The sequence below is a fragment of the Leptodactylus fuscus genome, unplaced genomic scaffold (genome assembly GCF_031893055.1).
Source record: "Leptodactylus fuscus isolate aLepFus1 unplaced genomic scaffold, aLepFus1.hap2 HAP2_SCAFFOLD_255, whole genome shotgun sequence".
Lineage (NCBI taxonomy): Eukaryota > Metazoa > Chordata > Amphibia > Anura > Leptodactylidae > Leptodactylus > Leptodactylus fuscus.
Window position 1 is genome coordinate 82315 of NW_027440278.1, and position 22521 is coordinate 104835.

The window sequence follows — 22521 nt, forward strand, 5'->3', positions numbered from 1 at the left end:
TGCTCTGTACAGTATGTTCTTCTATCGTGTTAGCCAGTGGGTATGGCATATAAAAAACAAAAAACTAGAGAGTCCTCAGTAGTTGATGCACATTCACATTACACATAAGCTTGTAATCTGTCCTCATTATTAGCCATTAATAAGGTATCACCTCCTGAAGACTCTCCAGTTTATTGTCTTATATGTCATACTCAGTACAGATCGGCTCTCTGCCTTTTAGCGTTAGGGTTAGCGTTAGAGGATTAGGGTTAGCGTTAGAGGGTTAGCGTTAGAGGGTTAGGGTTAGAGGGTTAGGGTTAGAGGGTTAGCGTTAGAGGGTTAGGGTTAGAGGGTTAGGGTTAGAGGGTTAGCGTTAGAGGGTTAGGGTTAGAGGGTTAGGGTTAGAGGGTTAGCGTTAGAGGGTTAGGGTTAGAGGGTTAGGGTTAGAGGGTTAGCGTTAGAGGGTTAGGTTTAGCGTTAGAAGGTTAGCGCTAGAGGGTTAGCGCTAGAGGGTTAGGGGGTTAGAGTTAGGTTTCATACAGATCGGCTCTTTGCCTTTTGTTATCTCTGGTGGGTATTTTTCCTCCTCCACCCCGGTCTGTTGGGGGGTCCGTCAGTGTCTGAAGCAGAGAGATGTATTAGGAGGCTGCAAGCTTTCCTTACTTCTGCCATCATTCTACCATCTAACGCAAACTAGCCCTTTAATTCCTCTCATCTAGAGTTCATGTCTACTGTGGCACTATTGTTTGCTATTAGTCTAGACCTGGGATAGGGAACGTACGGCTCTCCAGCTGTTGCAAAACTACAACTCCCAGCATGCATACTTGCTCTGCTGTTCTTGGAACTCCCATGGAAGTGAATGGAGCATGCTGGGAGTTGTACTTTCACAGCAGCTGGAGAGCCGAAGGTTCCCTACCCCTGGTCTAGACTGTCCTTTAGGCTTTACTGATGACTTGATCTTTATTTTCTGCAGGATGTAAGCAAGCCTTATTCCCATGACTTGTCCCGCAGCCCTCAAAGCCTAAGTGACACGGGCTACTCCTCTGATGGGATCTCCAGCTCACAAAGTGAGATTGCTGGACTGGTGCAACAGGAAGAAGAGAAGTTAAATGCAACGGGCATATCTCAGCGCAGTCCCCCAAGCCCCTCTGAACTGACTAAACTGGAAAGTTCTGTCAGACCACTGTTGGAATCAAAAGGTTCTTCTCAAGGCGACAAGTTCCACAGTTTACGGGAAGATCAAAAACAAAAACAGAGGCCGAGGTCGCTCTCTATTACTCCCGAAGCTTTCGATTCAGATGAAGAATTGGAAGATATCCTAGAAGAAGATGAGGATTCATTGGAGTGGGAAAATCAGAGAGATCGGAGGGAATGCACCGAGTCATCTGATGATTTTGGGAGTAAGCTGCGCCATGATTACGTAGAAGACAGCAGTGAAGGTTTTTCTCCTTTACCGATGAGACAACAAAAGGGAAATTTCTCCGATGAAGAATTTATGAGAAGACAGCTTTTGGAAATGAGTGCAGAAGAAGACAATCTGGAAGATGATGATCAGCCTTACAACCGTGTCAAATACAGCAGTAGTAAAAATGGACACAAAACAGACTCTGAAAAACTCAAAGGGACGTCCTCCAAGAGGTCTCTAGCGTATAATTCCAGCGATGTGTATGAGGACAGCAGAAAAGACATGGATGCGGAGGAAGAAGAGGATGTATCTGCAACCCAAGGAGGCCTCCGACGATTTAAGACCATTGAGTTGAATAGCACAAATAACTATAACAGAGACATTGACCTCGACCAGGAGACAGACATTAGCTTAGACAGGGAACCAGAGCTAGAGATGGAAAGTCTGACTGGGTCTCCAGAAGAACGATCTAGAGGAGAATACTCTTCTACATTACCTGCAACCACACCGAGTTACACAAGCGGAACATCACCCACATCCTTGTCATCACTGGAAGAAGACAGTGACAGCAGTCCTAGTCGAAGGCAACGTCTTGAAGAGGTGAAGCAACAGAGAAAAGCTCGCCACCGCTCGCATGGTCCTTTACTACCCACCATTGAAGATTCCTCAGAGGAAGAAGAGTTGCGAGAAGAAGAAGAGCTCTTACGTGAACAGGAAAAAATGAGAGAAGTGGAACAGCAAAGGATCAGAAGCACGGCCCGCAAGACTAAAAGAGACAAGGAGGAACTAAGAGCCCAAAGAAGAAGAGAAAGATCAAAGACACCTCCAAGCAATCTGTCTCCTATCGAGGATGCATCACCCACGGAAGAAATGAGGCAAGCTGCAGAGATGGAGGAACTGCACCGATCGTCTTGTTCTGAATATTCACCTTCTATTGATTCAGAGGCGGAAGGTTTTGAGATGATCACTTCTAAATTGTATAAATCTGGGAGCGAATACAACTTGCCAACATTCATGTCATTGTATTCTCCAACAGAGAAGACGTCCACCACCTCCGCTGGTAGCAAACCTCTGAAAAGTGCCGAGGAGGTTTACGAAGAAATGATGAGAAAAGCTGAACTCTTCCAGAAACAGCAGCAGTCGCAGCAGAACGTCGTCTACGGGAACAACTACCAGCAGGCGGGCTACGGCGGAGCTCAGAACCAGAACAACTACGAGTATCAATATATCGATGACTACGGCTACGACAGCAGAAGTGGTGGCTCTCACAATGACTACAACATGGACTTAACAACTCCGGGAACGGTATACGATGAAATTTTACAGACCTCTCAGAATATATCAAGAATGCACCAGTCGTCCGCGGACTTACAGGAAGATAAGAAGGCGGAGGGCTATTCCGAAAAGCAATTTTTAAACGCAGAGAACGCCTACAATGAGATGCTGAAACAAGTCAGTGGTCCACTTACTCCTGGTACGAGCCCGACTCAGCTCTCTGCACCAGTGTCATTTGCTCCTTCCGAAAGTCTCTCTGGACGGGTTATCCCGGATGTGCGAGTCACACAGCACTTCTCTAAAGATGGACTTGATCAAACAAAACTTCACAGTTCATCCTCAGTTCCTGGCTCGAAAACAATATCATCTGCTTATCACTACGGCAAAGTGTCTACCGTCTCAACGTCAACATCGTTCACCCCCAGTGAGGGGATGTCTCCTCACAGAAGCTATGGACAGTCTAGGGGAAGCGGGGACTACAATGCCAATGAAGAGCAATATAAAAATCGAATGACCCCAGAGATGAATGCGTCAAGAGATAAAGGACAAAGCGTTGGGACTAATGTGTCACTGACATCCAAGGTTATTTCTTTCTTCAAGAGTACCAGCCCTCCTTTGTCTCCTACCTCGCCCACACAAAGTCCAACTCATTCATCGCCAAGAGTCAACATGTCTGCTGGAAGCAGGAGTACTGCTGAATTCTCATCCCAGACACAAAACGTCCATAGGCTGGACAACTCTTCTGTGCAGACGTCTCCTATGGTCGCTCAAGGAACACAGACCCCAGACCGCACAAGGTCACCTCGCCTGTCTAGACAGCAGTCTTCTCAGGAAACTCCATTCATGGTTATTACACTAGCATCTGATTCCTCCATCCAGACTAAACCAAAAAGTGTCAGCTCCTCCACTTCCCCCGTCACATCACCAACTAGATTAAACCGTCAGCAGACTCTCCATAGTTACAGTCAGACACCAGTCACTAGTATACAATCTCAACAAGAACTCATGCAGTCTAGCTACACTAAAACACACACCATCATAGAAAGGTCTCCGGCTTCAGGAGTTCACATGATTTCTTCTAAAGGTCAACCCATTGCTACGGTAGACGGCTCCAGCAATACTTATAACTGGGGTTCCTTGCCACCAGAGAACATATCACTGTGTAGAATATCTTCTATTCCTGGAACATCACGGGTGGAGCCCGGTCCCAGACCTAGCGGCAGTGCCGTTGATCTACGAACAGCTCTGAAAAGCGCTCCAGTCATTATGACTGATCAGGGCATGGATCTTACGTCTTTAGCAACGGAATCCCGCCGCTATTCCCTGACCATGGATCCATCTCCAGCACGCCAATCTACAGCGGTGCAACCCTTAATCGTCAATCTCAATGCCCAAGAACAACCTCATGCTGTCATCGGCACAGCCACAACGGTTAGCATCACTGTCGCTTCCTCCATGATTGTATCACAGCCAAAACAACCAATGGTGTACGGAGATCCATTTCAGAACAGGGTAGATTTCGGTCAAGGGACAGGAAGTGCAGTGTGCTTAACCCAAGCCAAACACGTGGAACCAACGGCTCAGCCTGTGATATTAAGAGGAAGTGGCTGCAAGCCGGAAGAAACTGCAGGCTTACAGAAAGATATATTTGCAAGATATAACCTTCCTAGCCAGGTGACATCTATAGTTAAGCGAGATACAAGTTCTCAATCTGGTGGTGCACAAAACATTAGCGCCATGCCCAGACAATTCCAACAAGACCAGGGCTTAGGTTTTACAGAGGCCTATAAGGGTATCCCTGAGCCTAAAGCTATGAATATGGCAGGGAGCCAGCCTCACTCCATGATAGTCCACCTGGATGAGAAGGCACCTGGTACCGTTACACAACTCATGAAAGAAGAGCAGGCGCCAAATGCCCTGGACCTCACAGGGATCAAACCTGAAAGCCAAGTGGTGTGCTGTGATGTGGTCTACAAGTTCCCCTTTGGTGGCAGTTGTGCTGGTGCTTATAATTCTACGAAAGTACCAGACAAAGGGACAGGAGAAGCGTCACAGGTGGCGAGACCGGAGATGCAGTACTATGGACAGAGAGAACAAGAACCTCCTGAAAACTATCAATACCGCGAGTCAAAGCCTATGGTGCCACCCCCTCCCCCACCTTCTGCCCCTCCCCAGAATATTTACGATGATCAGAAATTCTACCCTTACGGTCCTCCAGGAAGGCTGCATTCATCCATGTCCGAAACCAATTTATCTGACATTAGTTTGTACCAACCTTACCAGGGTCCAGGGGGAGAAGGTGCAATGGATCTTAGTACAATGAAAAGCTCCTACAGCATGAACTTCAGCAATGGAAGCTACATGAACCAGGGACTACAGTACGGTTCCTTTACTGACCTGCGCCAACCCACTGATTTATTTAATAGCTCGCTCCCCATTAGACGATACAGCTCAATGTCCAATATATACTCTGACTACAGATACTCGGTTAGAGATCTGACTAACTTTCAAGAGTCAAATCTTGCTCAATACAGTGCCACCACAGCCCGAGAAATCAGCCGAATGTGCGCTGCTCTTAACTCGATGGACCAGTACGGGGGGCGGCATAGCAACAGTCCAGATCTAATGCAGTATGGCCCTAGTTCAGGGGGTGCAGGGCCGGCAGCTAATCTACTACCAAATCAGCAGGGAGTGGCAGCCATTAGGCCAAACATGATGTATGGTCCTCATTTCTCGGAAACCCGGCAAGGTTTTGGGAACTTGGCACAGTATAATATACCTGGTGCAAGATCTGGACCCATCAGACAGATGTACCCGGCAGCAGCCACTGTGAGGGCAGCTGATGGCATGATATATTCAACCATAAATACGCCTATAGCCTCTACGCTTCCCATCACCACTCAGCCAGCTTCTGTCCTAAGACCAATGATCAGAGGTTTGTATAGGCCATATGCCCCTGGCAATGTCACTGCCGTTCCTCTAGCAAGTCTTACTAGGGTGCCACTCGTCGCTCCGAGGATGCCACTGGGAGCACATCCCATGTACCGTTATCCTGCAGTGAATAGATTTCCACCTGCTTCCTCAGGGTCAACATTTGATACCCCTGTTTATTTAGGAAAACCAGCCAGCACTTTGTCAAGCAGTATAAGCACATGTACGGTCAGTACGACTGCCATATCATCACATCCACCTGCATCGACCACAGCTGTAACCTCTGTAATAACATCTCATATATGTTCAGATACCACAACCTCAGATCCCCCCCCAGCTGAAGTCCCCACCATATCCTCAGAGGTGCAGAGTTCTTCCAAAGAGAACGGTCAATCCCAACTGAAGACCGAGAGCCAGCCAATGGTGGCCAAAGCTGGGCCTGAAAAAGAAGACAAAGAGGAAGAGCGGCAAAGGAAGCAGCAGGAACATTTGCTTAATATTGAAAGAGAAAGAGTAGAGTTGGAGGCGCTGAGGCAACTCCGACTGCACGAGGAGCTGGAGAGGGAGCGCCTAGAACTGCAGCGGCACAGAGAGAAGGAACAGATGTTAGTGCAGCGAGAGCTCCAAGAGCTGCAGTCTATAAAGCAACAAGTACTTCAGCAGCAGCAGGAAGAGCGCCAAGCACAGTTCGTCTTGCAACGGGAGCAGCTAGCTCAGCAAAGGTTGCAGCTTGAGCAAATACAACAGCTGCAACAACAGCTTCAACATCAACTAGAGGAACAGAAGAGGCAAAAGACTTCGATTCCTCCAGCCTGTGATCAAACCGTGCGGCTTCCACCCCAGACTGTCTCAGAAATTGCCATTGAAATGCAGAGAACCCTTGCCCAAAGTGGGCAGTATTGGCCACCAGTAAACCCTCCATTCATTGCAATGGCTCCAACTGGACCGGAAGGACAGGGACAACCACGCTACCAGGGACCTCAAAGGCCACTTACTAACTCGGCCTCGGAGATGTCTCTACAGACAGATGAGCAGTGGGAAGTCAATAAAACAATCAAGAAAAGGAACTCCATGCCGCGTCTCAGGGATGCCTACAACACGGAGGAAAACCATGAACCCTACATGGTCAAAAAGATCACCGATAGCAGCGTACAGACGGATGACGAGGATGGCGAAGACAGATTTTATATGTCACGACGGCGCCGAACAAAAAGAAGCACTGACTGCAGCGTTCAGACAGACGACGAAGACAATGCAGAATGGGAACAGCCGACACGCAGACGTAGATCGAGATATTCTCGACATTCTGACTCCAGCTCCGATAGCAAGCACGACTCTAAGGGAATGTCAAGTATAGCCATCCAGACCATCAGTGATTGCTCTGTCCAGACCGAACCCGAGCAGCTGCAGAGAGTCTCGCCATCCATACATATAACCACACCAGATCCCAAGGTGGAAATTGTCAAGTATATTTCTGCTCCAGAGAAGACTCAGAAAGGAGAAAGCCTCGCCTGCCAGACAGAACCCGAAACTCAGTCCCATGGGATTGTGGTCCCGCAGCTCAGTGTCCCTACAACCATCAGCCCCTATTCCTCTAACATACAGACGGCATCTTCTGGTCCCCTGGACACTAATATGTCCAGACAACAAGGAGCCACCAAGTTTGAGAAGAAAAAGCCGGACCCTCTGGAAATTGGTTACCAGTCACATTTGCCTGCGGACACCCTTTCTCAGCTGGTCAGTCGGCAACCCCCCAAGTCTCCCCAAGTTCTTTACTCACCAGTGTCCCCTCTTTCACCTCACAGATTACTGGAATCTACATTTGCTTCTAGCGAGAGGCTGAACAAAGCCCACGTTACCCCTCAAAAGCATTTCACGGCAGAAACAACACAACGGCAGCAGATCCTGCCCCGTCCAATAAAAACCATGCAGAGATCTTTGTCGGATCCTAAACCCCTAAGTCCTACATCTGAGGAGTCTGCCAAGGACAGGTTCTCTTTGTATCAGCATCAGTTACTGCAAGGTGGTCAGGTAAGAGACACGGCACAGTATCCTGCATAGAACTCCACTGACATTAGTTAGACTTAGGCCTTAAAGGGCTTCTCCAACTCCACGAAAACCTGGTCTGTAGGTGGGAAATAGCCTTAAAAAGGGAGCTCCTCATTTACAGCAGGGATACGGGGGTCCAGCTGGTGTGAAATCCACCATTAGTAGCCTCATTCCCGTAGTCACTGCTTCTTCCTGACATCTGATGAGGTGCCATTGCGTTGCAGTCACTGGTCTGAGCAGTCATGTGCCATTGGTATACAGGTCACCGCAGCAGTCAGTCACTGGTCTCACCAGTCATGTGCCATTGGTGTACAGGTCACCGCAGCAGTTATCACTGGTCTCACCAGTCATGTGCCATTGGTGTACAGGTCACCGCAGCAGTTATCACTGGTCTCACCAGTCATGTGCCATTGGTGTACAGGTCACCGCAGCAGTCAGTCACTGGTCTCACCAGTCATGTGCCATTGGTGTACAGGTCACCGCAGCAGTCAGTCACTGGTCTCAGCAGTCATGTGCCATTGGTGTACAGGTCACTGCAGCAGTTATCACTGGTCTCACCAGTCATGTGCCATTGGTGTACAGGTCACCGCAGCAGTCAGTCACTGGTCTCACCAGTCATGTGCCATTGGTGTACAGGTCACCGCAGCAGTTATCACTGGTCTCACCAGTCATGTGCCATTGGTGTACAGGTCACCGCAGCAGTTATCACTGGTCTCAGCAGTCATGTGCCATTGGTGTACAGGTCACCGCAGCAGTTATCAGTGGTCTCACCAGTCATGTGCCATTGGTATACAGGTCACCGCAGCAGTCAGTCACTGGTCTCACCAGTCATGTGCCATTGGTGTACAGGTCACTGCAGCAGTTATCACTGGTCTCACCAGTCATGTGCCATTGGTATACAGGTCACCGCAGCAGTCAGTCACTGGTCTCACCAGTCATGTGCCATTGGTGTACAGGTCACTGCAGCAGTTATCACTGGTCTCACCAGTCATGTGCCATTGGTGTACAGGTCACTGCAGCAGTTATCAGTGGTCTCACCAGTCATGTGCCATTGGTGTACAGGTCACTGCAGCAGTTATCACTGGTCTCACCAGTCATGTGCCATTGGTGTACAGGTCACCGCAGCAGTCAGTCACTGGTCTCACCAGTCATGTGCCATTGGTGTACAGGTCACCGCAGCAGTTATCACTGGTCTCACCAGTCATGTGCCATTGGTGTACAGGTCACCGCAGCAGTCAGTCACTGGTCTCACCAGTCATGTGCCATTGGTGTACAGGTCACCGCAGCAGTTATCACTGGTCTCACCAGTCATGTGCCATTGGTGTACAGGTCACCGCAGCAGTTATCACTGGTCTCACCAGTCATGTGCCATTGGTGTACAGGTCACCGCAGCAGTTATCACTGGTCTCAGCAGTCATGTGCCATTGGTGTACAGGTCACCGCAGCAGTTATCAGTGGTCTCACCAGTCATGTGCCATTGGTATACAGGTCACCGCAGCAGTCAGTCACTGGTCTCACCAGTCATGTGCCATTGGTGTACAGGTCACTGCAGCAGTTATCAGTGGTCTCACCAGTCATGTGCCATTGGTGTACAGGTCACTGCAGCAGTTATCACTGGTCTCACCAGTCATGTGCCATTGGTGTACAGGTCACCGCAGCAGTTATCACTGGTCTCACCAGTCATGTGCCATTGGTGTACAGGTCACCGCAGCAGTCAGTCACTGGTCTCAGCAGTCATGTGCCATTGGTGTACAGGTCACTGCATCAGTCAGTCACTGGTCTCAGCAGTCATGTGCCATTGGTGTACAGGTCACCGCAGCAGTTATCACTGGTCTCACCAGTCATGTGCCATTGGTGTACAGGTCACCGCAGCAGTTATCACTGGTCTCACCAGTCATGTGCCATTGGTGTACAGGTCACTGCATCAGTCAGTCACTGGTCTCAGCAGTCATGTGCCATTGGTGTACAGGTCACCGCAGCAGTTATCACTGGTCTCACCAGTCATGTGCCATTGGTGTACAGGTCACCGCAGCAGTTATCAGTGGTCTCACCAGTCATGTGCCATTGGTGTACAGGTCACCGCAGCAGTTATCACTGGTCTCACCAGTCATGTGCCATTGGTGTACAGGTCACTGCATCAGTCAGTCACTGGTCTCAGCAGTCATGTGCCATTGGTGTACAGGTCACCGCAGCAGTTATCACTGGTCTCACCAGTCATGTGCCATTGGTGTACAGGTCACTGCATCAGTCAGTCACTGGTCTCAGCAGTCATGTGCCATTGGTGTACAGGTCACTGCAGCAGTTATCACTGGTCTCACCAGTCATGTGCCATTGGTGTACAGGTCACCGCAGCAGTTATAACTGGTCTCACCAGTCATGTGCCATTGGTGTACAGGTCACCGCAGCAGTTATCACTGGTCTCACCAGTCATGTGCCATTGGTGTACAGGTCACCGCAGCAGTTATCACTGGTCTCACCAGTCATGTGCCATTGGTGTACAGGTCACCGCAGCAGTCAGTCACTGGTCTCACCAGTCATGTGCCATTGGTGTACAGGTCACCGCAGCAGTTATCACTGGTCTCACCAGTCATGTGCCATTGGTGTGCGGGTCAGTCCCGAGGTCAGTCACTGACTACAGATGATGTCTTCAGAGACTGGTAGCAGCGGGAATCTTACTGGAGTGGAGAACTTGTAGCAGATGAGATCTTTTTTGATGCTATTTCTAGCCTGCAGGCCAAACTGTAATGGAGTAGGACGTCCCCTTTAAGCCCGTGTCCTGGGGCTATGGTGAGGCCGCGGCCATGTCTTATAGTTAGCGGAGTTCCCACTTTCCTTTTTGATAGATTTGCTTTTGTTACTTTCCAAAATTGATGAGGGGTCATGTATACACCTCAGTATGTGACAATGAGTAGACGTAGACACCTGGAAGAGCCATGAGATCTGCCCCTGAGTCCGGGGTATCTCCTGTAGGGGTGGGGGACCCCTCCATCATGTAGCAGAGACCCTAGTGATGCCCTTATTCAGTCTTACAGTATGGGGACCCCCACAGCCGAGATGGAAAAGACTGCAGAGACGGAACAGACGGCACAGACTGCAGAGACGGAACAGACGGCCGAGACGGCACAGACTGCAGAGACAGAACAGACTGCTGAGACGGAACAGACGGCCTAGACGGAACAGACGGCAGAGACGGAACAGACGGCCGAGACGGAACAGACTGCAGAGACGGAACAGACGGCCGAGACGGCACAGACTGCAGAGACAGAACAGACTGCCGAGACGGAACAGACGGCCTAGACGGAACAGACGGCCTAGACGGAACAGACGGCCGAGACGGAACAGACGGCCGAGACGGAACAGACTGCAGAGACGGAACAGACGGCCGAGACGGCACAGACTGCAGAGACAGAACAGACTGCCGAGACGGAACAGACGGCCTAGACGGAACAGACGGCCTAGACGGAACAGACGGCAGAGACGGAACAGACGGCCGAGACGGGACAGACTGCAGAGACGGAACAGACGGCCGAGACGGGACAGACGGCCGAGACGGGACAGACGGACGAGACGGGACAGACGGCAGAGACGGGACAGACGGCAGAGACGGGACAGACGGCCGAGACGGAACAGACGGCCGAGACGGAACAGACGGCCGAGACGGAACAGACTGCCGAGACGGGACAGACGGCCGAGACGGGACAGACGGCCGAGACGGGACAGACGGCCGAGACGGGACAGACGGCCGAGACGGGACAGACGGACGAGACGGGACAGACGGCCGAGACGGGACAGACGGCCGAGACGGGACAGACGGCCGAGACGGGACAGACGGCCGAGACGGAACAGACGGCCGAGACGGGACAGACGGCCGAGACGGGACAGACTGCAGAGACGGGACAGACGGCCGAGACGGGACAGACGGCCGAGACGGGACAGACGGCCTAGACGGAACAGACGGACGAGACGGGACAGACGGACGAGACGGGACAGACGGACGAGACGGGACAGACGGACGAGACGGGACAGACGGACGAGACGGGACAGACGGCAGAGACGGGACAGACGGCCGAGACGGAACAGACGGCCGAGACGGGACAGACGGCCGAGACGGTACAGACGGTCGAGACGGAACAGACGGCCGAGACGGGACAGACGGCCGAGACGGGACAGACGGCCTAGACGGGACAGACGGCCGAGACGGGACAGACGGCCTAGACGGAACAGACGGACGAGACGGGACAGACGGACGAGACGGGACAGACGGACGAGACGGGACAGACGGCCGAGACGGGACAGAATGCAGAAACGGAACAGACGGCCGAGACTGGACAGACGGCCGAGACTGGACAGACGGCCGAGACGGAACAGACGGCCGAGACTGGACAGACGGCCGAGACGGAACAGACTGCAGAGACAGGACAGACGGCCGAGATGGGAAAGACTGCAGAGAAGGAACAGATGGCCGAGACGGGATAGGCTGCAGAAACGAGACAGATGTTCGAGACGGGACAGACGGCCAAGACGGGACAGACGGCTGAGATGGAACAGATGGCCAAGACGGAACAGACTGGCGAGACGGAACAGACTGCAGAGACGGGACAGACGGCCGAGAGGGGAAACACGGCCGAGATGGGACAGACGCCCGAGACGGGACAGACGGCCGAGACGGAACAGACTGCCGAGACAGAGAGAGTACATAATAAATAGCACACATTAGGCAGTACATAATCGACAACTGGTAGTAGATTGTAGATAAGAAATAGTAGACAGCAGATAATAGACGTCCAATAATAGGGATTATATAATAGTAGGTCGTACATAAGAGACAGCACATGGGAGCAGATACTAGAACAACTGATAGAAGACAGTACATAGACAGAGGACAGTATATAGTAGACAGCGGAGAGTAGATAGCTGATAGTAGAGAGCTGATAGCAGACAGTTGATAGCAGACAGATGATAGTAGACAGCTGATAGTAGAAAGTTGATAGTAGACAGTTGGTAGTAGACAGTTAATAGTAGACAGCTGATAGTAGGCAGTTGATAGTAGACAGCTGATAGTAGACAGTTGATAGCAGACATCTGATAGCAGACAGCTGATAGCAGACAGTTGATAGTAGACAGCTGATAGTAGAGAGCTGATAGTAGAGAGTTGATAGTAGAGAGCTGATAGCAGACAGTTGATAGTAGACAGCTAATAGCAGACAGTTGATAGTAGACAGCTGATAGTAGACAGCTAATAGTAGACAACTGATAGTAGACAGCTGATAGTAGAGAGCTGATAGCAGACAGTTGATAGTAGACAGCTGATAGTAGAGAGCTGATAGTAGAGAGTTGATAGTAGAGAGCTGATAGCAGACAGTTGATAGTAGACAGCTAATAGTAGACAGTTGATAGCAGACAGTTGATAGCAGACAGTTGATAGTAGACAACTGATAGTAGACAGCTGATAGTAGAGAGCTGATAGCAGACAGTTGATAGTAGACAGCTGATAGCAGACAGTTGACAGCTGATAGTAGACAGCTGATAGTAGAGAGCTGATAGCAGACAGCTGATAGTAGACAGCTGATAGTAGAGAGCTGATAGCAGACAGCTGATAGTAGACAGTTGATAGCAGACAGTTCATAGCAGACAGTTGATAGTAGACAGCTGATAGTAGACAGTTGATAGTAGACAGTTGATAGTAGACAGTTGATAGTAGACAGCTGATAGTAGAGAGCTGATAGTAGAGAGCTGATAGCAGACAGTTGATAGTAGACAGCTAACAGCAGACAGTTGATAGTAGACAGCTGATAGTAGAGAGCTGATAGCAGACAGTTGATAGTAGACAGCTAACAGCAGACAGTTGATAGTAGACAGCTGATAGTAGAGAGCTGATAGTAGACAGTTGATAGCAGACAGTTGATAGCAGACAGTTGATAGTAGACAGTTGATAGCAGACAGTTGATAGTAGACAACTGATAGTAGACAGCTGATAGCAGACAGTTGATAGTAGACAGCTGATAGTAGACAGCTGATAGTAGAGAGCTGATAGCAGACAGTTGATAGTAGACAACTGATAGTAGACAGTTGATAGCAGACAGCTGATAGTAGACAGTTGATAGCAGACAGCTGATAGTAGACAGCTGATAGCAGACAGTTGATAGTAGACAGCTAACAGCAGACAGTTGATAGCAGACAGCTGATAGCAGACAGCTGATAGCAGACAGCTGATAGCAGAGAGCTGATAGTAGAGAGCTGATAGCAGACAGTTGATAGTAGACAGCTAACAGCAGACAGTTGATAGTAGACAGCTGATAGTAGACAGCTGATAGTAGAGAGCTGATAGTAGACAGTTGATAGCAGACAGTTGATAGTAGAGAGCTGATAGTAGAGAGCTGATAGCAGACAGTTGATAGTAGACAGCTAACAGCAGACAGTTGATAGTAGACAGCTGATAGTAGACAGCTGATAGTAGAGAGCTGATAGTAGACAGTTGATAGTAGACAACTGATAGTAGACAGTTGATAGCAGACAGCTGATAGTAGACAGTTGATAGCAGACAGCTGATAGTAGACAGCTGATAGCAGACAGTTGATAGTAGAGAGCTGATAGTAGAGAGCTGATAGCAGACAGTTGATAGTAGACAGCTGATAGTAGACAGTTGATAGCAGACAGCTGATAGTAGACAGTTGATAGCAGACAGCTGATAGTAGACAGCTGATAGCAGACAGTTGATAGTAGACAGCTGATAGTAGACAGTTGATAGCAGACAGCTGATAGTAGACAGCTGATAGTAGACAGCTGATAGTAGACAGCTGATAGCAGACAGCTGATAGTAGAAAGTTGATAGTAGACAGCTGATAGCAGACAGTTGATAGTAGACAGCTGATAGTAGACAGCTGATAGCAGACAGTTGATAGTAGACAGCTGATAGTAGACAGCTAATAGCAGACAGTTGATAGTAGACAGCTGATAGTAGAGAGCTGATAGCAGACAGTTGATAGTAGACAGCTGATAGCAGACAGTTGATAGTAGACAGCTGATAGCAGACAGTTGACAGCTGATAGTAGACAGCTGATAGCAGACAGTTGATAGTAGACAGCTGATAGTAGACAGCTGATAGCAGACAGTTGATAGTAGACAGCTAACAGCAGACAGTTGATAGTAGACAGCTGATAGTAGAGAGCTGATAGCAGACAGTTGATAGTAGACAGCTAACAGCAGACAGTTGATAGTAGACAGCTGATAATTGACAGCTGATAGTAGACAGTTGATAGTAGACAACTGATAGTAGACAGTTGATAGCAGACAGCTGATAGTAGACAGTTGATAGCAGACAGCTGATAGTAGACAGCTGATAGCAGACAGTTGATAGTAGAGAGCTGATAGTAGACAGTTGATAGCAGACAGCTGATAGTAGACAGTTGATAGCAGACAGCTGATAGTAGACAGTTGATAGCAGACAGCTGATAGTAGACAGCTGATAGCAGACAGTTGATAGTAGACAGCTGATAGTAGACAGTTGATAGCAGACAGCTGATAGTAGACAGTTGATAGCAGACAGCTGATAGTAGAGAGCTGATAGTAGACAGTTGATAGTAGACAGCTGATAGTAGACAGTTGATAGCAGACAGCTGATAGCAGACAGCTGATAGCAGACAGTTGATAGCAGACAGCTGATAGTAGACAGTTGATAGCAGACAGTTGATAGTAGACAGCTGATAGTAGACAGCTGATAGCAGACAGTTGATAGTAGACAGCTGATAGCAGACAGTTGATAGTAGACAGCTGATAGCAGACAGTTGACAGCTGATAGTAGACAGTTGATAGCAGACAGTTGACAGCTGATAGTAGACAGTTGATAGCAGACAGCTGATAGTAGAGAGCTGATAGCAGACAGTTGATAGCAGACAGTTGACAGCTGATAGTAGACAGTTGATAGCAGACAGTTGACAGCTGATAGTAGACAGTTGATAGCAGACAGCTGATAGTAGACAGCTGATAGCAGACAGTTGATAGTAGACAGCTAACAGCAGACAGTTGATAGTAGACAGCTGATAGTAGACAGCTGATAGCAGACAGTTGATAGTAGACAGCTAACAGCAGACAGTTGATAGTAGACAGCTGATAGTAGACAGCTGATAGCAGACAGTTGATAGTAGACAGCTGATAGCAGACAGTTGATAGTAGACAGCTGATAGTAGACAGCTGATAGTAGACAGCTGATAGTAGACAGCTGATAGCAGACAGCTGATAGTAGAAAGTTGATAGTAGACAGCTGATAGCAGACAGTTGATAGTAGACAGCTGATAGTAGACAGCTGATAGCAGACAGTTGATAGTAGACAGCTGATAGTAGACAGCTAATAGCAGACAGTTGATAGTAGACAGCTGATAGTAGAGAGCTGATAGCAGACAGTTGATAGTAGACAGCTGATAGCAGACAGTTGATAGTAGACAGCTGATAGCAGACAGTTGACAGCTGATAGTAGACAGCTGATAGCAGACAGTTGATAGTAGACAGCTGATAGTAGACAGCTGATAGCAGACAGTTGATAGTAGACAGCTAACAGCAGACAGTTGATAGTAGACAGCTGATAGTAGAGAGCTGATAGCAGACAGTTGATAGTAGACAGCTAACAGCAGACAGTTGATAGTAGACAGCTGATAGTTGACAGCTGATAGTAGACAGTTGATAGCAGACAGTTGATAGTAGACAGTTGATAGTAGAGAGCTGATAGTTGACAGCTGATAGTAGACAGTTGATAGCAGACAGTTGATAGCAGACAGTTGATAGTAGAGAGCTGATAGTAGACAGTTGATAGCAGACAGCTGATAGTAGACAGTTGATAGCAGACAGCTGATAGTAGACAGTTGATAGCAGACAGCTGATAGTAGACAGCTGATAGCAGACAGTTGATAGTAGACAGCTGATAGTAGACAGTTGATAGCAGACAGCTGATAGTAGACAGTTGATAGCAGACAGCTGATAGTAGAGAGCTGATAGCAGACAGCTGATAGTAGACAGTTGATAGCAGACAGTTGATAGTAGACAGCTGATAGTAGACAGCTGATAGCAGACAGTTGATAGTAGACAGCTGATAGCAGACAGTTGATAGTAGACAGCTGATAGCAGACAGTTGACAGCTGATAGTAGACAGTTGATAGCAGACAGTTGACAGCTGATAGTAGACAGTTGATAGCAGACAGCTGATAGTAGAGAGCTGATAGCAGACAGTTGATAGTAGACAGTTGATAGTAGACAGCTGATAGTAGAGAGCTGATAGCAGACAGTTGATAGCAGACAGTTGACAGCTGATAGTAGACAGTTGATAGCAGACAGCTGATAGTAGACAGCTGATAGCAGACAGTTGATAGTAGACAGCTAACAGCAGACAGTTGATAGTAGACAGCTGATAGTAGACAGCTGATAGCAGACAGTTGATAGTAGACAGCTAACAGCAGACAGTTGATAGTAGACAGCTGATAGTAGACAGCTGATAGCAGACAGTTGATAGTAGACAGCTGATAGCAGACAGTTGACAGCTGATAGTAGACAGTTGATAGCAGACAGTTGACAGCTGATAGTAGACAGTTGATAGCAGACAGTTGACAGCTGATAGTAGACAGTTGATAGCAGACAGCTGATAGTAGAGAGCTGATAGCAGACAGTTGATAGTAGACAGTTCATAGCAGACAGTTGATAGTAGACAGCTGATAGTAGACAGCTGATAGCAGACAGTTGATAGTAGACAGCTGATAGTAGACAGCAGACGAGATGTTTTAGTACATTTTTATTTTTACTGAACACGTCTGTTTTTGTTGTACGTTTTTCTTGTCTTGTCGGGCAGTCTACACATCTATTTTATTCGTTGTAGATTTCAGCTTTCCAGCCAAATACTTTGACACGCAAAGTGAAGCGAACGCTGCCCAGCCCTCCTCCTGATGACGCGCACCTTCCACTCACCACCAGTCAGGCTCATTCCCAGATTTACCTGCCGAACCTCACACAGAAGATGACAGGAGGCCAAGTCATACAGATGCCAAAAGTTGGTTTTCTTAAAACTATTGACCATGATCTGAAGATTGTAGAGCAAGAATCCACAAAGCTCCGCAAACAACAGGCTGAGCTGGAAGAGGAAGAGAAGGAGATTGATGCAAAACTGAAGTATTTAGAGCTGGGCATCACCCAGAGAAAGGAGTCCCTCGTGAAAGATAGAGGGGGCGCTAGAGATTTCTCTTATCTCAGATCCCTGGGTGAAAATAGGGATTACATGTCAGATAGTGAGCTGAACAACTTGCGAATGAGCGGCTATGACAGCAGCACTCTCTTGCACAGGCACAGCGCCGCTCCACAGTACTCAGATTTTCAGGCCACCCAACAGTTCCAGACTTCATCCTCTTCTTATACCGCTAACACCTATCAGTACTCTATGGGCCAAGCAGTTGCCCCAGTTTCTGCCCCTGCCCCGCAGACCAGGTTTCAGCAGCCACAATATCCAGTGTCTAGCAATGGTCCATCACAAAACAACTTCCAGGCCCAGTTGCCCAATTACCCTGTCCACAGTTCATATCAGACCCACAACATTGCCCCAACAACAGCTTACCAGGCAGATTTAGGCCTTCAGAATCAGACGGTTTTCAGGCCACCAAATCCTTATCAAGCTCAAACCACTTATGCTAACCAGACCCCATTACAAAGCACTTTACATGCAGGCTTTCCACCACAAGTCGACAGTCCGAGCACTCATCAGAAACCCAGACAGACATCACTGGCTGATCTAGAGCACAAAGTCCCTACTAATTATGAGGTCATTGGAAACCCCACGGTAGTCATCTCATCTGCAACGCCTGACACCAGCTTTAGTAACACAACAGTGGGCAGCAATTACGAGCAATACAAGAGCACGGAGGTCAGACAAGCAGAGAAAGGTGGCGAAGCCGAGAGCCCCACCAATACATATCCTCCAGACTCGCTCTACACAAACCTCGAGCAGAACATTCCTCGTAACTATGTCATGATTGAGGATATCAGTGAACTAACTAAAGAGAACCCTCCAGCATCAGAAAGCCAAAAAGCAGAACCTACACCGCAGTCTCTGCAGCAAAAAACCAATGGCCGCCATATCCAAGATAAAAATGGACACTTGGACACTGAGGGTTCAAGTAAACCGTGCTGCTACTCCAGAGCCGAAGAAGAGTCTGAAGAAGACGTGTATGATCACCACGGGACGGATTATAGAGGGAGAAGCAACTACCAGCGAAGCAGTGACAGCAACGGCCGAGAATCAGTCAGCAGCTCCTATTACTATGGAGACAACGAGTCCAGGCACTCTACACGTCCAGATAAACATGGATCCAGCATTGGGATGCAAAAACATTCCTCCAAAAATCTGGCACCTGCTGTCGTGTCCTCCAAGAGAAGCAAACACAGGAAACAGGGAATGGAGCAGAAAATCTCAAAGTTCTCTCCAATCGAAGAAGCTAAAGATGTGGAATCTGACCTGGCAGCTTCATATCCAGTGACCTCCTCCATGAACAGCAGCGTCTCCTCCAGAGCAAAGAAACTTCAAGATGAGATTACATACGGCTTGAAGAAGAATGTATATGAACAGCAGAAATATTATGGCGTTTCCAGTAGAGATCTTGTGGAGGAGGATGATAGAATCTATAACAGTGGAGGCCGATCACGCTCCGCATCCGGTTATGTCATGGAAAAATCAAGTCGTGATTCAGGAAGCAGTAGGAGCAAATCCTACGAGCGGGATGGATCAGATAGATATCACAAATCAAGTTCTAAACCTTCAAGTCTTACAATGGGTCAAAGCCGAGGAAGAGCGCCAATGCGGACACAGGCCTCAGAAGAGGAGAGTCCTGTCAGTCCTCTGGGGAAGTCCGTGGGTGGTTCTCGCTCATCTGCTGGCCCCATGCCTCACTCTGCCGTGGACACTTGTCCTCAGTTCTGTTCCAGCCACTCACTGCCTGACGTACAAGAACATGTGAAAGAAGTGCCAAGAAACCATAGCTATAAGCAAGAGGATGCTTACATGATGGATGATTCCCACTGTGTAGTGTCAGACAGTGAAGGTAAAGCCTACAAGTGGTGACGTCTCAGCATGCTGGAGATGATCGCCTCATTTCTAATGTCTCATGCGAGTCCTAGAGATCTGCCTTTCCTGCGTTTGCATGCTGTGCCTTTCCACCTCATCTTTCTTTGTCTCAGCATGGTGCTGTTCAGCAGTTTGGTGTTTTTTTTTTTGTTTTCTGTATGTTACCACATGGTGCTCTCCCGCTACTCTGTGACAGACAGGTTTTGGCCTTTTGGTGTATCTCTGACCACGCATGCATGTCCTATGCAGATTCTTGTCAGTTTGTTGCATGGCTTCTACTCTCTCTCCATCATTGGTCACAGTAGCTGACCTCAGTTTGTTTTTTGGTTTCTAAAGCCTATCATTTGGGTCAAGAAGAAACTGATTGGTTTGATAAACCCCGAGAAGCTCGTTCTGATCGGTCAAGGTATTATAGCGGCCACTCCTCATCCCAGAAGAAAATGCCGGTCAAACACACGTATCATGATTATGATGAACCTCCAGATGAGGAGATGTGGCAACATGAAGAGTATTCCCAGCCTCGCCATTCCTCAAAGGAGCATCGACATCATGGAGATTCTGGAAGGCATTCTTCTTCTTCTTCCCGCCACTTGGATGAACAGTCTAGACGATCATCTAAACAGCACACACGAGATCAAGGGAGACATGAATCGCGCTCACATTCCCAGTCATCTTCATCCTTAAAGAAGTCGCAGCAATCTGATTCTCGATCACAGTCGGGCTATCCGCCAAGTTCCTCTGACTATTCTACACCATCGAGGCAATCATCCAACTATCACCATAGCTCAGAAACCCAGAAGTCCCAAAGGCAGTCTCAGATATCACAGCAGCAAAAACCTGACCCTCATCATCAGGGATCACAGCAAATAAGACAGTCACAGTCTGGTCAACAGCAGCAAGCAAGACAGCAGCAGTCTCAACAGCAAAATAGCCGACAGCAGCAGGCGATGTCAGGTCCTTCACAGCAAGGGTCTTCTCATCAGCCCATGTCTCACCAAACAACCTCCCATCCAACTCCACATCAGCAGCCACAGCAGCATCAGCAAGGACAAAGTCAACCAGTCAGGGCACAAGTGCAGCAGCAGCAACCACAACAGCAGCAGCAGCAGGCGCCAGGGGGCCAGGGGCAGACTGCTGCACGACAACAGCAACAGCAGACACCAGGGGGCCAAGTGCAGACTGCTGCCCGACAACAGCAACAGGCTGGGCCTCAAGGACAAGCAGCATTACGGACACAACCGCAGCAGCCACAACAGACCGTGAAACCACAGCAGAACCTGCAACCTGCTGCTCAACCATCTGCACAAGTAAGTGCAAGACCGCCATAGAGCAGGGTAGACTGGGCCCCCCATTTGTACAAGGGCCCCATCTGCTATTGTATGTGACATTTATAAGACTGGCTCTTCTTATTGCCAGGGGAAGTGGGGTAACAACTAGCTCTGCACCCGTACTCCCCAATTCTAATGGCCAGCCATATGTAGGACATGTCCAGTAATCACTGGGGTGAGTCATCCATTGACACGGGCAGCCATATTGGCTGGAACATCAGTTTTGTGGGTGCTGCAGGGTATAAGGTGATTGTCTGCTTTACATAGGACCTAGTGTCAAGTGACCCCCTGCCCTAATAAATGCAGCCTGAGGACTTCAGGAGGACCTCTAGACACGTGTACCGCCTTGGTTAATCACTACCTGCCCCTGGAGATTGAGAACTTCGGTGATCGTGAATTTTCTTTTATCTGTTTTAGCCTAAAGTGGAACCAGTAGATGTCTCCAAGACTGCAGCAAAACCGGCAGCTCAGCCAGGGCGGGGACCACAACCAGTGCCAGGAGCTCCTGCCGGTGCGTCTAAAGGGTCATATAACAACCACTGTGTGTGATGGAGAAGAGGGCGAGGATCTGGGGATTAGTGTAGTGTTAGGGAGGGAGAAAAAAAACTTAGCTTTAAGTAATAGAGAGAATATATTGTCAAACTGTTAGAGCAGCAGCACAGGCTGTGTATGTCAGTGAGGTGATACAGATACTGTCTATCACACTGTTAATACAAGAGCACAGGCTGTGTATGTCAGTGAGGTGATACAGATACTGTCTATCACACTGTTAGTACAAGAGCACAGGCTGTGTATGTCAGTGAGGTGATACAGATACTGTCTATCACACTGTTAGTACAAGAGCACAGGCTGTGTATGTCAGTGAGGTGATACAGAGAGGTTGGAGTCTGTATATCACACTGTTAGTACAAGAGCACAGGCTGTGTATGTCAGTGAGGTGATACAGATACTGTCTATCACACTGTTAGTACAAGAGCACAGGCTGTGTATGTCAGTGAGGTGATACAGAGAGGTTGGAGTCTGTATATCACACTGTTAGTACAAGAGCACAGGCTGTGTATGTCAGTGAGGTGATACAGAGAGGTTGGAGTCTGTATATCACACTGTTAGTACAAAAGCACAGGCTGTGTATGTCAGTGAGGTGATACAGAGAGGTCGGAGTCTGTCTATCACACTGTTAGTACAGCAGCACAGGCTGTGTATGTCAGTGAGGTGATACAGAGAGGTCGGAGTCTGTCTATCACACTGTTAGTACAGGAGCACAGACTGTGTATGTCAGTGAGGTGATACAGAGAGGTCGGAGTCTGTCTATCACACTGTTAGTACAGCAGCACAGGCTGTGTATGTCAGTGAGGTGATACAGAGAGGTCGGAGTCTGTCTATCACACTGTTAGTACAGGAGCACAGACTGTGTATGTCAGTGAGGTGATACAGAGAGGTCGGAGTCTGTCTATCACACTGTT

General features: G+C 48.6%; 1 protein-coding gene across 1 annotated transcript in view; it reads left to right on the forward strand.

Annotated features, from left to right (window-relative positions):
* Positions 1-20009, forward strand: part of BSN (bassoon presynaptic cytomatrix protein) — an 86476-nt gene extending 66467 nt beyond the window's left edge. The window contains exons 3-4 of the mRNA XM_075261665.1: positions 953-7621; positions 17499-20009. Coding sequence (XP_075117766.1) covers positions 953-7621; positions 17499-19727 — 8898 coding nt within the window. The 3' untranslated portion in view covers positions 19728-20009. The remainder of the gene's footprint in view (positions 1-952; positions 7622-17498) is intronic.
* The last annotated feature ends 2512 nt before the right edge of the window (positions 20010-22521 follow it).